This window comes from Dipteris shenzhenensis, chromosome 6 (genome assembly GCF_047967505.1).
Source record: "Dipteris shenzhenensis isolate YYH24624 ecotype China chromosome 6, Dip_SZ_1.0, whole genome shotgun sequence".
NCBI classification, from domain to species: Eukaryota; Viridiplantae; Streptophyta; class Polypodiopsida; order Gleicheniales; family Dipteridaceae; genus Dipteris; species Dipteris shenzhenensis.
Window position 1 is genome coordinate 55447559 of NC_141601.1, and position 16760 is coordinate 55464318.

The 16760-nt window shown below is 42.8% G+C and overlaps 1 protein-coding gene across 7 annotated transcripts in view; it reads left to right on the plus strand.

Moving 5' to 3' along the window:
* LOC147901373 (TAF RNA polymerase I subunit A) overlaps nt 1-14393 on the plus strand; it is a 32993-nt gene extending 18600 nt beyond the window's left edge. For all 7 annotated transcript variants that reach the window (XM_087376314.1, XM_087376316.1, XM_087376318.1 and 4 more), the window contains 3 exons: nt 46-179; nt 13391-13708; nt 13864-14393. In XM_087376314.1, the coding sequence (XP_087232440.1) occupies nt 46-179; nt 13391-13708; nt 13864-14066 (655 nt within the window). In that variant the 3' untranslated portion in view covers nt 14067-14393. The remainder of the gene's footprint in view (nt 1-45; nt 180-13390; nt 13709-13863) is intronic.
* Nucleotides 14394-16760: the final 2367 nt, after the last annotated feature.

Sequence of the window (16760 nt, forward strand, 5' to 3'; positions counted from 1 at the left end):
TTCTTTGTACAGGACTGCTATTGATGTTAATGTGTACTCTTGTAGGATAAAAAGCATGCTGCTGGAGTCATTAACACCAAAAAATACAGAGATGCTTACACAGTGCTATGAAGACATTTTGCAGAGAGATCCTACATCAGAGCAGTCAATCAAAGCGCTCATTGGTCTGCATGAAAATGGTAATAAGTCTTACATTTTTTGAGATTCTGTTTAACCTTCTTGAGGTCTGGAGCATGCATGAGCCTTGAAGATGGTGTTTATAAGATCCCAACAAGCTTAATTTTGCTAGAACTTGCTGTTGGGGTTTGTCAATGTCCTGCCTCTCCATAGGCACACTTGTGATCCTATGTGTGTGCTAGAGGGGCAGTTAGGTGTGCTAGGTGGAGCTAGATGCTTCTAGAGGATAGGGGAGAGATTCTAGGAGCTTGGTGGCCTTTGGTATGAGGTCATCTATGATGTCAGTGTGGATGTAGAGGTAGCCTACATATGGCCCTCATTTCTCTTCATTCTACGAGACAGTTCTTCATTTGTGTCCATCTTCTTGTCTCCATTTTGCTCAGCTTGCTCTTTTCCAACATGGTATCAGAGCAGTACCAGCCTCCTTGAGCCTGATCCCGCCACCTCATCATCTTCTTCTCCACCTCCACCCTCTTCACCATTCTTCCCCCTTTCAGCCCAGCTCTTGGAGCTTCGAATTCTACACCTACAGTCGACTATTGCCCGAGCCCTTGGAGTTGGAGAACCCCCAGACATAGGCGACCATACCCCCCAGAGGATTTCTCGACATTGTCCCAATGCAGCCCGAATAGCGCAGTTTTTCGCCATCTCTCTGTTGCAGAATACTCCTTGCCTGTTGCACCATTGCTCGAGCCCTCTTAGGAGAAGATGGGCGACCTCAAGACGATCATTTTGAGTCACTTTGCAGCCCATTTGGTTCAGTAACGAGGGAGAAAACGTCAAAATACAGACTCAGCCTGCAGCAGCTCCCCTGGGCAAAACAGTGCACCATTTCGCCCAACCTCTGTGCTGGATCTTCTCCTTAGTGAGAGCTTTCTTTTGCTCCAGAAAGCCCCTTGAGTGCTTCACTCTATTGCTCCAATTTCGGCCTCCAGCCTCGAACTGCTCGATTTGGGGATAACTGTGATCTCTCTTTCCGCTTGCAACTATTTCCAGAGGTTTCATGATAGAAAGTTCTGGAATTATATCAGTTATCTTTTTTCTTTAGGATGTTTGATCATTGGATGTGATCTAGAGCACATGTGAGTTGCATCTTTGGAGCACCTTCCTGCAGTTTGACAGTTTTACAAGCATATGCATAAAAAAATTGTGGTCAAAGGTCAGCATTTCTTCAAAGATTTGATTGTCAAAGCTGCATTTATTATTGCTAGACTGTATCAGATTAGTTTGATAGAGATCTACCCTCTCATGGCACCTTCATTTGACTCCAAGTACAAGAAAAAGATGAAGGTCAGATACCTAAGATATGCTTCTCTACACAACTATGGAGATGACAAGATAATTGTTCTCTCGAAGGATATGATTTTCAGATCCACTTGTTTTACTTCTTTTATCATGGTACCATCTTATAAGGCACTAGACACTGCCCATGTGGTAAGACCTTGCCTTGACATGGATATTTTGCTTTGCTACAAGAAGAGGCTTCTTGTCGAGCCCACATCATCCAAGAGATGATAAGTATGTTTTTTGAGCTCCACTTGTATCTCCCCTAGTTGTCAAGGTACTCTGCGTGGATAGTCCTCCAAAATGATTGTAATAAACTGTGAGTTCTTTGTCCTCACCTCTAGTCACCTATGATGTAGACCATGTGAGTATGTGTTGTCCTCTTGGTACCTCCTGCAGACTTGTGTTTGTACATGTAGGGAAGATAACCATTAGGGGGGGTTTTGCCCTCATGGTACGTCTTGCAGACATTTTGTTTGTACATGCAAGGGAGATAACCATTGGGGGGGGTTGTGTTCCCCACTCTGTATACCTTACACCCATGGGAACCCTTGCTAGCTTGAGATCCTAGCCATTGATAGATCCATGACCACCATGAGATGGCATGTGACACCTTGTGCTAGCTGTATCCTTGACATAGCTTGAGGTAGTCCCTTGAGGGGGGTTTTGTTGGGGTTTGTCAATGTCCTGCCTCTCCATAGGCACACTTGTGATCCTATGTTTGTGCTAGAGGGGCAGTTAGGTGTGTTAGGTGGAGCTAGATGCTTCTAGAGGATAGGGGAGAGATTCTAGGAGCTTGGTGGCCTTTGGTATGAGGTCATCTATGATGTCAGTGTGGATGTAGAGGTAGCCTACATATGGCCCTCATTTCTCTTCATTCTACGAGACAGTTCTTCATTTGTGTCCATCTTCTTGTCTCCATTTTGCTCAGCTTGCTCTTTTCCAACACTTGCCACTTGGTATTCTACTGTAATTTCAACATATTTAAACTGATTTTATTTGTAAAAATAAGCCTTTATTTGGTTATTCTTTCCAAACAATTTGTGCGATGTTCTGATGCACCTTGTCACTGTGAAGTCAGTCAGAAAGAGAGAATGTGAAGCTCTTGTTTACAACTTGAACGTTCTGGTTTGGTGATGGTAACAGTGGAATGGAAATCATTGGACAATAGTATGGATTCTCAGGAGCAGCAAGCTGGATGGAGAATGTTGGATATGAGCTACTTGACTAATAGTATTTGTGAATGTTTTATGAAGGCACCTATTGTTATGTCCAAGTATTATGGAGTGAGGTTAACCTAGGGTCATATAACGTAACTTTGGGACAATCAGGATATGAATACCCTTGGTGCAGTTAGTTAGCCTTAGGTTGACTCTTGAGATAGCTACGACACCCTATGCCTATATAAAGTGTGAGCCTCAGCTGATTAGGGGCATTCTTGGGAGTGGGGCCTTGTTACAACAACGATAATTCTGAGAATGCAGTGAGAGCAAGACCGATAATGGACATGGGATCTTCAAACGTAGAGCCTTTGGTAGTGAAGGTGTGTCCATTAGTAGTTGGGGGTCCGCAGAGTCACCATGGTAGTTAGGCTTGCTCGTATATGCTTTAGGTCACATGGTACCACACACGCGGATGCACAGGAGGTTAGCTATATATGGATAGACCACCTAGATTAATGTGTGGTGGCTGAGATTAGCGTGGAGTACCTATATGGTGGTTAGTGGTTCTCTTCTCTTGCCAGTGTCCTTACAGGTCTCTTGAGAATACCCAGCTAGGATGGAGACTGTCCTGGCCTATGATTCCTTAATGATGTCATTGCATAGAGGGGGCTGTGTAGTATGGGACATGTAGTCTTACCTTGAAGATAATTGGTCCGGGGTTTGCCTGACCTCTTGAAACGTTCCAACGAATCCTATGAAATCCATCAAACAAAATACCGGGTGATGGCACGTTGATTGACCTCCTAGCCACTCTCTACAACCAAAGCTCAATCGTGTACGTTATCGATCTCTTTCTCTTTTAGGCTATAGCCCCCTTTCCCCAGAGAGATCTAGATGCCACATGTTACGCTCTAGCCGAGGTAGCATGACCACGGAAGAATCAGTCGACATTTCCCTTAAAGGATCTATATTTGTAATATATTTGTTTGCACTTCATGTAAATGATTGGGAGGGAATTAATGTCAAGGTCCTAGGTGAGGGTTGATAGCACCAGACTAGGTGGATCTAAGGCTAAGGGTCTAATGCAAGAAATGTGCCTAGGGGCAAAGGAAACTAAAGCATCCCAAGAGAGGGTCTGATGTCATTGAGACCTGGTTACACATCAAGAAGATCCGCGAGGCCACCCACATGTTTAGTGAGGCAGCGGATCGGTGGTGGATTAAGCAACAAAAAGATAGTATAGCATCCACTACCTGGGAGGGGTTTAAAAGGGAATTCAGGAAACACTTCTTACCTCCTGACGAAGCATCCCAAGCTTGGGATCAATATAGGAACCTTCGTAAGAGAAATTTGTCAGTGGCAGAATACACTGATAAGTTTCGAGAGAGCGTAATGAAGGTCGGTGAACCCCTACCTCAATCAATCCAAGTGAAAGATTTCATATTTGGATTGAATGATCGGATAAAAATGGAAGTTCGGGCTAAGTACACGAACACGTTAGATGATGCAATAGCCATAGCCCTGAACTATGAGGATGCTAAGGGCAGCAGGCCAAGTGGGTTTGCACAGGTCGGAACCCAGTATGGGTACCAAAAGAAATCTGGGTTTAAGAAGAAATGGATTAGTAAAGGGAGTGGTTCTCAGCCTAGTGGTCAAGCCAAGCAGGCGAAACCAGCTGAAACTCCTAAATCAAGTACCACCATTGGAGTGAAAAGGAAAGTAACCCCAATGGCAGCCCGGGCTTAGTCTAAGTCTCCCTTAAACCCAGAACAAAGAGAAAAAGCGAGGAGAGAAGGCTTATGTTTTGATTGCCTTCAGCCTCATCAGTGGAAGGATTGTCCACGTAATAAGGATCGTCGGATGGTTGAGATGGTAGTCTCAGAATGCGACGTGGAAATGGAGGGAAGTCCGAGAGTGGAAGAGATGCAGATTCAGCTAGTGGGATCTTCTCAGAGGTCAGTACCTTGTTTGTTATGTGTGTCTGTTGCTAAGCTAGTAACGAGTGCACCTGATAACATCCTATCTAAGCCCGTAGCAACGGGGTATACAGCCTTTAATGATACGGAGTTAATTAAAATGAAAGGGCAAGTGGCCAATGATGATGTCATTGTGTTGTTTGACTCGGCGTCAACGCACAATGTGATTAACTCCAAGCTCGTGAAGAGGCTGAAATTAAAGACTAACCCATCTGGATATGCGTATACAGTCAGGATGGCAGATGGAAGTCCAACTGAAGTATGGGACCAAAGGGTTACCCAGTTGGAGCTTCGTATTCAGGACTATGCTGAGAAGCTTGATTTTGAAATAACTAAGCTTGCTCATGCAGATATAGCCCTGGGTATGGCGTGGCATTCTAGGAAGAATCCAGCCATTGATTGGAAAAAGCACGTATATCAATTCAAGATGAATGATGTGCTTTATGTCTTGCGAGGTGAAAAAGATGTACCTCAGGGACCATTGGTTTCCGTGATGGAAATCCGAAAAGCTCAAGAAGAGTTTTTATTCCTTTGTACGGCATCGGTAGAGCCGGTTGATGATTCTTCGGCTAGCACTGATGTTGCGCAAAGTGGTGAGATGGCCAAGCTGGCTAATCTTATAATAGAGGAGTTCTCTGAATGTTTTAGGGATGAACTACCTTATGGTTTACCTTCAGAGCGGAATGTTTAGCATAAGATTGAACTGATCCCGGGGGCAGAACCTGTAAATAGACCTCCCTATAGAATGAGTTTTACTGAAGAGGCGGAGGTGCGTAGACAACTGGAAGAATATCTCAAGTTGGGACAGATTCAACCAAGTTTCTCACCTTTTGCTTCGCCAGTGATATTAAAGAAGAAAAAGGATGATACGTTTCGCCTCTGTATAGATTACAGAGCATTGAATAATATCACTGTTAAGCACAGGTATCCGATGGCTCGGATTGATGATTTGCTAGATGCATTACATGGAGCTGTGATTTTCAGCAAGATAGATCTTAAGTGTGGCTACCATCAGATCCGGATTAGAGCCGAGGATGTGCATAAAACCGCTTTCAGAAGCAGGTTTGGTCATTATGAGTTTTTGGTGATGCCCTTTGGACTTACCAATGCCCGGCTACATTTGTCATGCTTATGAACGATTTACTACGTTCGTATATCGGAAAGTTTGTAGTACATTTTATTGACGATATTTTAGTGTTCAGTAAAAGTATTACTGAGCATCGTGAACACTTAAGAATAGTGTTCAGTACTTTGAGGAAAGCCAGTCTGTCTGTAAATAAAAAGAAAACTATACTGTGTATGGTTAGACTTGAATATTTAGGATTCATAATTACTCCAGAGGGGATAGAAATGGATCCACAGAAAGTGGCTGCGATATTGACTTGGCCAATCCCTCAGAGTCTGACCGCGTTGCGATCATTCTTGGGATTTGTTCAGTTTTATAGAAGGCATATTAAAGGATATTCCGAAATAGTATTGCCATTGACTGATCTCACCTCAGATAAAGTACCTTTTATATGGGGACAGAATCAATAAGAAAGTTTTAACACCATAAAACAAGTTGTGGTCACAGGACCGGTGTTAAAAATAGTTGATTCCCAGAAACCGTTGTTCCTTGAAACCGATGCAAGTGGCATTGCGGTAGGAGCAGTTCTCCTTCAAGAGGGAAGGCCAATAGCCTTTGAAAGCAAGAAGCTTTCTCTCTCTCAAAGGAATTGGCCAACTCATGAATTAGAGTTGTATGCTGTTATCCATGCTTTGAAAACATGGAGGCATTATTTATATGGTTCAGAGTTTTATGTGGATGTGGATCATGATACTCTGAAACATTTTTGTAAACAACCTGACTTGAGGGGCCGCCAAGCTAGGTGGGCAGAGCTCATGTAGGAGTTTAATTTGACGATTCGGTACCGAAAAGGAAAAGATAATAAAGTTGCTGATGCGTTGTCTCGCATTATGCACAATATGAGTTTCACGGTATTAGAGAGTGCTCTAATGACCGAGATTAGAGAAACTCAAAAGGTGGACGAGTTTGTCCAGAGTCTATGGCCTAAGGCTCATGTGTTAAAACCCGGGGCAAACGAAAAGGATGACCTGGCATCCAGAAAAGGCCAAACATATGCAAGATATACCATAAGAGATGGTATGCTGAAAAGAAATGGCAAGGTTGTAGTACCTAGTTAGAATGATCTCAGGCAGAGAGTCATTCGACAGTGCCATGATAACCCATGTGCGGGACACCCAGGAGTCGAGAAGACATATGATCTCGTAAAGCGAGATTTCTTTTGGCCAAAGATGAAAAAGCATATTCATGAATATGTGACACGGTGTTTTTTGTGTCAGGTAAGTAAGGCCGAGCGGGTGAAGCCACTCGGACTTTTACAGCCCTTGGAAGTACCATTAGGTAAGTGGGAGAGCATTTCCATGGACTTCATTGTAGGGCTGCCTACGACACAAGGAGGGTATGATTCTATCCTTGTGGTGGTTGATCGTCTAACCAAGATGGCTCACTTCATTCCGACTAGAGAGTCTGTTAGTGCCCCGCATGTAGCGGATTTGTTTATTAGACATATATTTCGTCTGCATGGATTGCCTAGATTCATAGTGTTAGACAGAGATGTCAGATTTACCGGTCATTTTTGGACCGCGGTATTTGAGACACTAAGGACTGAGTTGGGAATGAGTAGTAAGGATCATCCTGAGACGGATGGTCAGACGGAGAGAGTCAACCAGACTTTAGAGGATATGCTGAGGGCATATGTGTCATTGAGGCAACATACACAGGACAAATGGTTGCCATTGTTAGAGTTTGCCTACAATGATAGAAAACATTCCTCTACGGGGTTCAGTCCGTTTGAGCTGAACTATGGTTATAGACCGGCAAATCCAACTATAGTTGGAGTATCTCAGAAAGTGCCTAGTGCCGCAAACTTTGTGGTTCAGATGCGGGAGATGCTAGCGCTTGCGAGAGCTAATATCTGCCAGGCTATGGATAGAGCCAAGGTGTATGCGGATGAAAACCGGTCTATAAGAGTATTTAAGGAAGGAGAAAAAGTTTTTCTCAGAGTTCCTTCGCACTTGAAGTCGTTAACTTCAGGAGAGTGTGCTAAGTTATCACCTCGATACTGTGGGCCGTGGTTAATTCTAAAGAGAATAGGCAAGGTAGCCTATAAATTAGAATTGCCACAGGGATATAAGGTGCACCCGGTTTTTCATGTTTCGTGCTTAAAGAAATTTTTACATACAGGTGACTCACTAATCGAAGGTGTGGTTTTGTTTGAGGAGATAGAGGATAATGCTAGGCGCAAACCAACAAGAATCGTGGACCGAGGAACAATGCAAATACGAAATCGAAAGATACCCATGGTGTTGGTTGCATGGCATGGTCAGCCTCTATCCGAAGCTACCTAGGAATCCGTATACCAGTTGTGGAGAGTGTTCCCAGACTTTATCATGGAGGACGCTGATGTCTGAAGAGGGAAGGAATGTTACGCTCTAGCCGAGGTAGCATGACCTCGGAAGAATCAGTCGACATTTTCCTTAAAGGATCTATATTTGTAATATATTTGTATGCGCTTCATGTAAATGATCGGGAGGGAATTAATGTCAAGGTCCTAGGTGAGGGTTGATAGCACCAGACTAGGTGGATCTAAGGCTAAGGGTCTAATGTAAGAAATGTGCCTAGGGGCAAAGGAAACTAAAGCATCCCAAGAGAGGGGTGAAATGTTGCATTAGTAAGGCCCTATAATGATGACATGTGGCATCTAGATCCATCTAGGGAGATGGGGCTTGTTGAAGCTAGTGAGAGGTGAGAATGAGCTTTCACGTATGCTTGGAATTCGAATTCTCTGTTAGCTCTCACGTTAAAGCAAGAAAGGCTGGGTGGAACATTATCGGTGCTACTCCCGTGATCTGCAGTAGGAAATCAGAGAAGGTAGTTAATACATGTCACTTTTAAAAGGTTATCCTTTGATGCCCCTTTTACCCCTTCTTGTGGGATACTCTTTAGTACACTTGTCCCTAGGCTCATTTTCACAATATGGTGCACCAAGGCGCCTTAGATCTAGATCTATCTAGTGAGTGCCAATCACCATCATCGACAACCTTGGCATTAAAGCCTTTTGACCATATACATAAAGGGCAACACAAATATCGGTCCTCCAAAGGATAATGCCGGATGACCCATACGAGGTCATGCTATCGCGACTGGAGGATACCATTTCTTCTCTCTTCAGGCATTAGTGTCCTCGAGGATGAAGTCTGGAAGGCTCTTTGCCATTGGAACATGGATTCACATGTCGATTTTGATAAAGGTAAGCCATGCCATGCAACTAGCACCATGGGTATCTTTCGATTGCGTACTTGCATTGTTCCTCACTCTAGGACTCTTGTTGGTTTGCGCCTTGCATTATTCTCTCTCTCTCTCGCGAAACAAAACAATATCCTCGATTAATGAGTCACTTGGGTGCAAGAACTATTTTAAACGAGAAACATGAAACATTGGATGACCCTTACAACTCTGTGATAATTCCAATCTATAGGCTAACTCGCCTATTCTTTTTAGAATTAACCACGACCTGATAAGTTAGCGCACACTCCTACAATCAAAGACTTCGAAGGAAATTTGAGAAAAACTCACTCCCTCCTTAAACTCTTTCATAGATTGGTTTTCATTTGCGTATTTGGTAGCCCTTTCCATAGCTTGGTGGTTATTAGCTCTTGCAAGTGCTAGCACATTCTATATAGGTCACGATACTAGGCACTCTCTAAGGTATTCCAACCATAGTTGGATTTGTTGGTCTATAACCATACTTCCAACTCGAACAGAATCAATTTTATAGAGGAATGTTTTCTATCATTGTAGGCAAACTCCAATAATGGTAATCACTTGTTCCAAGTATGATGTCTCAATGATACATACACGCTAAAGTGTGGTTGACTCTCGTCATCATCTCTGGATGATCCCAACTACTCATTTCCAACTCAATCCTTAGCACATCAAACTACTGCAGTCCAAAAATGACTACTAAATCTAGTATCCCTCTTTGACATCATGGATCTGGGTACTTTGTGCAAATGAAATATATGATTAATAAACAAATCCGCTACTTGCAGGCACTAGCAGACTCCTTTGTTGGAATGAAGTGAGCCATCTTGGTAAGACTGTCAACTACTGCCAGGATAGAATCATGTCCACCTTGTGCCGTAGGTAGAACTGTAAAGTCCATGGAATATGCATTTTCATCTTTTAAAGAGAAAAGTGATATATTCCATTCAAAACGAATCATACAACAGGTGGGAGAGAAAGTACTCTATCCCGAGCCTCAAGAATGTGGCAAAAAAGCCATGGTGGTGGTCTAAAATGCCACGACATCCCAAAAGGGGTCAAATGAAAAAATAATCAGTAGTCTCATGTCCTCATGAAGGATAGAAGTCTCCCACGAGCTGCCAAAGAGGTGCCTGTACACCGCTCCCACTGACTCCTGAGAGTGAAGATAATCTCCGCCCAAATGGAAGCGAGAGTGTCATAAATGGCCTCCAAGGACAAAAGAACATCGCGAACACGATATCCGCCATAGAGTAATGCTGGAAATCACGTCCCAGGCTGACCCTGCAGGTGAAGTAGGCATGAAATCCTGAGCAGGTATAGGTACCAAAAGTAAATCCTGCGGCTCCATGATGCTGACATCTGTGGGACCCTGTCTCTGGCGACGCTGCATGAAGAAACCGTGGTCTCCTGGCTCTGACTCAAAGAGAGCAAAGGCTCCAAATCCTCTCTCCCAAAGGGCAGCACCCCATGTCATCAGAAAAGACTCGGATGTAATTGCATTTTCATCTTTGGCTAAATGAAATCCCGTTTCATGAGATCATATGTCTTCTTGACACTTGGATATCCTGCACATGGGCTATCGTGGCATTGTCGAATGAACACCCTTACCTGATATGAATATGACTAGGTACAACTACCTTGCCATTATATTTTAGCATACCATCATCTATGGTATATCTTGCATAAGTTTGGCCTTTTCTAGATGTGAGGTCATCCATTACCTTGGGTTTAATCTCAATATCCTTAGGCCAAAGCCTTTAGATAAACTAGTCCACTAACTGAGTCTCCTTTATCTCTGTTAGTAGAGCACTTTCTAATACCGTGAAACTCATGTTATGCATAATGCGTGACAACACATCAGCGACCTTATTTTCCTTCCCTCGTTGGTAGTGAATCTTCATATTAAACTCTTGCATGAGCTCTATCCATCTAGCTTGGTGGCCACTCAAGTTGGGCTGTTTACAAAAATACTTCAGAGTATCGTGGTCCACATCCACACAGTGTTACTAGAAATGTTTCTAGAAACGTGTTTCACAGGTTTCAAAACATTTTGAGATTTTGCTTGGGATTTTGTCTCCAAACATGTAAATTATTGTATATAATATAATTTATTATTAATATATAAATTGTTAGGACTAACGAGGGCCTAGGCTTCACCAAAGCCAAGGCCAGGCTAACCTGGGATCTAGGATTAGATATAAGCTTAGAGCACGGTCTAACTCGAGGTTAGGAATAACCTAGGCTTGTGACCAAAGCTAGCATGGATGAGTTTTAGATCCTATAGAATAGAGTTGGCTTGCTAAAGGCGTGGCAGCGATGAGCTAGACTTGGCAAAGCGTGGCCACAAATTAAAGTCATGTGGGCATGCATGCTAAGTTAAGGCTCATAGCTAAAGGTAGCCGGGGCTTGGCCTATAAGTATAGATCAAGGGGTCATTATGAGGGATCTGAGGAGTGCGCTCCTTAGGATGCAGACTTGCTGGCCTGGGAGCGGCAGCTAGTGGAAAGGGCATGTGCTATGGAACGTATGTATGGACTTTGAGAATGGATGGCTCTCTTTGGTGGTCTAGACCCTAGACTAAGGGATGGCTCAACGTACTGAGCCTATGGCTGGGAGGTGAGGTGCTAGCTCAAACCCTTTGGAGTTGTTTATGGGTGTGTCCTGCCTGTGGTTTGTTTGGACTCTAGCTTGAAGTTGTACCCTACGAGGGTGTGATATTTACTAGACCTGGTTTGGGGATGTTTCATTTGGTATTAGAGCCAGCTGAGCTGTGTGGAGTCTGGTCGCTGTGTGGGGGAAAGCATCGTAGCTATGTATTCTTTGCAAGTGCGGAATGAGGAGATATAGGCCCTAGATGGGCTCCATCCTAGAAGGTAGTCTCAGGAAGGCCCCAAATGAGCTGAGACTCACACTTATATAGGCATAGGGTTTTCTAGGTGTCTCAACCCGAACAATATCCTAATTGCATCGAAGGTACGTCATGCCCGAACTGTCCCAAGGTGGGGGTACATGACCTGAGGTTAATCTGACCTCCGTAAGATTAGCCACATTATGTCAAAATGTGGACAAAAAGTTGGGAGGTGGAAGTTATGTATCTCCTAGAAGGAAATTAAGTGGTTTATTAAGGGCATCCTTTAGCGTGGTCTCTTTTTTGACATCTCCATGGATATGGTCTTGGACTTTGCTACATCTTCTTTAGCTTACTTTAGTTCCTCGAAAGAAGACACCATTTTCGTCCAAGCAACACAACCATCCAAATAGCAAGCAATAGATTTATGAAATTCAAAATTGGTCTATAGAAGGCAGCCTACCACATTTGTGAATACAAAAATTATAGATTAATCCCTGATCTTAGTGCCCTTCTTTGAGGCAGGAGTATTGGGGGTTGATCTGACTTGTGTGGCTTGCCCAAGTGGCTGACTGCCTCTGGCAGCTGCTAATTTAAATTTGAGTGGCTCCTTGATTGGTAGCTGAACAACCAAAATGGTTTGCCTGGTGGACGTCGACTTGTAAGCCCTAGGTGACCCTTGGCTGGCCCTGTAGGTGCTCCTTGTTTACCCTTCGGACGGTTCCAACCATGTTTCGAATTGTGAACCCTGGTTGAAGGATAAACCTCGCCAAAACCTCCTTTTCCACAATTGTGTCCTGGCTTCCTCCTCTTTGTGGGTGTAGCATTGATCTCCAGCACCCATGGGTCATTATACAGAACAAGATAACCTTCAAACTTTGCTTGGTCAGCGGGGAAAATTTACTTGTATGTATAAAAAGGACATATATTACAGAAAGGGAACTCTGATTAATTTCTGATGTTATATATATCTAGATTTTACAGCTAGCCTTAAGCGCTATGCATGTAACTAGTATAGTGTGGGAAGAAGACTGTTTATTTCAAACTCAGAGACTGTGAAGTACATTTACAATTTGGGTTTGACTTGAATTCAGGTTTGTTTGAGGGAGATTCCTTTCTTTTTCTGCTTGACAAGTGCCAATTGTGGGCTTATATGAGTCTGATGGTTTAATGAAATACTTTTGCTTGTAGAGGTCTTGACAGCATCCATGGCCTAACATAGGTTACTGAAAGTTTCGTTTCCTTCTCGCACAGGTAACCTTGAAATGGTGAGGACTGATGTCCTCCCAGAATATTCAGGCATATTAAACTGAAAAATCTATGGCATCATGATTCACCAGATTGTTAGTGGAAAAGTGTTGTTTCCTCAATTGGAAAAATATATGGCATCCTGATTCACCTTATTTCCTCAATTGGAAAATTGGAAGTAGTCAAAGTCCTAGTAAGGTGAAAGAGGGAGAAAAATTGAATAGATTAAGAAACTTATAATGCAACAATAATTATTTTAAGGAATAGACTTGGATAATTTGTCATGTTTTTATTTGGATAATTTGTCATGCTTTTATTTATAGGGTAGATTGTTCTAACACATTTCTCTTTTGTTCATTCTCAGGTGCGTACAGGACAGCAGCTTTGTTTGAATATATTGCTTGCTATTTGGATGGATCGTCTGGCTCCTTTGTTGCTTGGAGGAAGATGGTATCTTGTTTTGAGGAACTAAAGGAAGCTGAAGAGGAGTGCAGCAAAGTCAAAGTCCAAGACCATGTTCATGGAGATATCACGGAAGAGACCAATCTGAAGGATGCCCTCTATAAACCACTCGAGTTTCTTCTAGCAGATCATGCACAGAGAGCATGGGACAGTCGTGCGAAATGGTGGCCTTTGAAACATTTCAGTAGTGAAAGCATTCATCAAGAACTCCAGCTAAAAGGTCTGTTTGATGCTATCATCACATCTGCTTTCATCTTCTGTCCCATTCTTCCACGTTCCATTGTTTGGTATTTACTTGTTTTCTGTTGCATGTGTTGACTGTCTAAGGGTCCTATAAGCTGCATTAAAACGTGATGTATCTTGTATATTTGGCAGGTGGGTGTAAGCAAATTGTGTACAAAGCAGCTTGTGCTGCACATATATTTAGTCCTTCTATATTTTATGTTTTAGAAGTGCAAAAATATCTGAAAGCATTGGGTGGATACCAGTACCTAGCAAAGCTGCATAAGCATACAGCAAATTCCTTTAATTTACTCACTCGTCTAAGGAGCTGTATGGATCTGACACATGAAGGATGACTCAAACATTTGGTGAATGCAAATAATTATCCAAGGAATTCATGATCTTTCACCACGCGCTTTCCTGAACTGACTGAACGATGCTAGAAACCTCACCTAAGATGAGTTTTGTTTATGTTGTCCTTTTGAAAGAGGTGGGTGTCTTTATTGAAATAATTACATTACCCTTGAGAGGCCTTGAAGATAGGGCCATAAGAACCTAAATGTATCATGAAACATATCCAAGTAAGCCCAAAATGTGCCGGATACGGTTCTGGAGTGGGGCTGTAAGGACACATCACACAGGTCTGCATTGCCAGTGGGTTAATCCCACATAATGATGTAGGTAGGCACACTTCAATATAGGTGCTTGCCCTTTTGGAGGTTAATGAAAAACTTGTCTTATGCGCTTCTGGCAAAGTCTTAGACCTTGCACATGCTTGCTGGGCCTTTTTATGTGACATTTAACATTGTTCAACAAATTTGTGATGGGATATCTCAAGGTGTATGCCCCAGGCACACCTTAGTTTCTATGTGTGTGTGCTAGAGGCACAGTTAGGTGCCCATAAGCACCGTTAGGTGGTGGTAGAAGCCACATAGGATGATTGAGAGAATCTAGGAGTAGATTGAGGAGATGATTGTGGAGCTCAGAGGTCATCAGTGATGTCAGTCATCATGTAAGAGGTGCCTACTTAAGGACCTCACCTTTCTTCATTCCAAAAGCAAGAATTCTCAGTTTGTGTTCACTCCATGCTTTCCTTTCAGTTTACCAACATGGTATCAGAGCCCTTTGATCCTCCTTGAGCCCATTTGTGCCACATCATCTTCTTCTTCTCCATCTTCTTCTTCTTTATCTTCACCATTTCTTCCCTTTCTTCCCAAATCTTGCTAAAGCTTGTTCTCCCTCAGTTCTCCGTCATTCTCCAAGTCCTTTCTGCTGGAGATATCCCTCGTTTGGGCGAACTTCCACTTGCAAGCAATTGAAAAAAAAACGTCTCTGCTGGCTGCCATTCTTCAAACAGCACATTTTTTCGTCATTCTTGTGTTGCAAAATACTCCCTGCCTGTTGCACCATTGCTCGAGCCCTCTTAGGAGTAGATGGGCGACCTCAAGACGAACATTTTGAGTCACTTTGCAGCCCATTTGGTTCAATAACGAAGGAGAAAACATCAAAACACAGGTTCAGCCTGCAGCAACTCCCTCGGGCAAAACAGCGCGCCATTTCGCCCAACCTCTGTGCTGGATCTTCTTGGTATATGAGCTTTCTTTTGCTTCAGAAAGCCCTCTTTTCTTTGCTTTGAAGAATGAGATACAAGCCCTCCAAGTTCAGGCCTCTGTTTTGGACAGTTTTGACAAGGTTGTGAGTGTGATGCTACATTAGATGCTACTTTAGCATTTTTGAGGTTTTAAAGTTTTGAAAAGCATCAGTACAACTGTGGCTACAACTTTCTTTTAAGTTGCTATACCTGGATTTGCTTGGAAAGCTTTCATTTAGCCACCTCTGTGAAGCATGTAAGTGAAAGCATCATTGATTTGTAGTATGAAATTTGGTCACAAGTCTTTGCTACATTAAATGCTTATACTTTGAAGCTTTTCAGTTGTTTTTCTAGCCTTATAAGAGAGAAGACACTGTCCAATTCTTGGGTTAGACCCTCTCATGGCTATCATCTTGAATATGGATAAGTTCAATGGTAAGGGCTTTCACACATGGCAGAGGAAGGTCAAATTTGCATGGATGAGGGAAAACCTCTGGGGGCTTGTCAAATCGGCTTCAACTTCTTCAACAGCTTCCAATGCTGGAGAATCCTCAGCTCCGACACACCCGACAAGAGATCCTGCTAGAGAGGAGAAAGCATATGGCATCATTGCTCTTGCCTTAGGAGATGACTATATTCATCACATCTCTGACTTAGAGTCTCTTTCAGAAGCTTGGCAGAAGCTTGACATTATTTTTTGTGCTAGCTCTCACATCTCAAAATTGTCACTTAAGATTGCTTCTTTGAATTGAAGATGGTTAGTGGCACTCCTTTGGCTACCCATGTCAATTACATGAGGAGTCTCATGACTCAACTTGCTTCTATCAACTCTCTCATCACTACAGATGATGCAATGGCAGTGTTGCTCAAGAGTATGCATGAAGATTATGATCATATTGTTACCACTTTGAAAAATCTCCCTAATCCTAATCTTGAAGGTCTTATCTCTGCTCTTCAAGAAGAAGAAAGGCACATGAAACTTCGGAAAGGCAATGACACAACCTATGTCATAAAAATCCAGAAGGGCAAGTTTTCACCTTGCAATCATTGTGGGAAGACTAATCACCTCTCAAGAGACTGCTTCAAGATCAATCCATGCAAACACTGTGGCAAAAACAATCATGAAAAGTTTTGTAGAGCAAAAAAGGAAGCAACTTCAAAGTCAGAAACTGCCAATCTACTTTCAGTTGATGTGCCTGTACAAGATGAGGCATCCTATGAAGATTATGCTTTTTGAATATCTCCATGTATGCTCCAGATCTCTCTTTTTGTTGAGTCAAGATACTCAGCCTGGATAGTCCTTCAAAATGAATGAAATAAACTATTGTGTGTTTTGTAAACACCTCTGGTCACCATATGATATAGGCCATGTGTATGTGTTTTTGCTCCATGGTACCTCCTGCAGACATTGTGTGCATGTACATGCAGGGGAGATAACCATTGGAAGGTCTTTTGTATC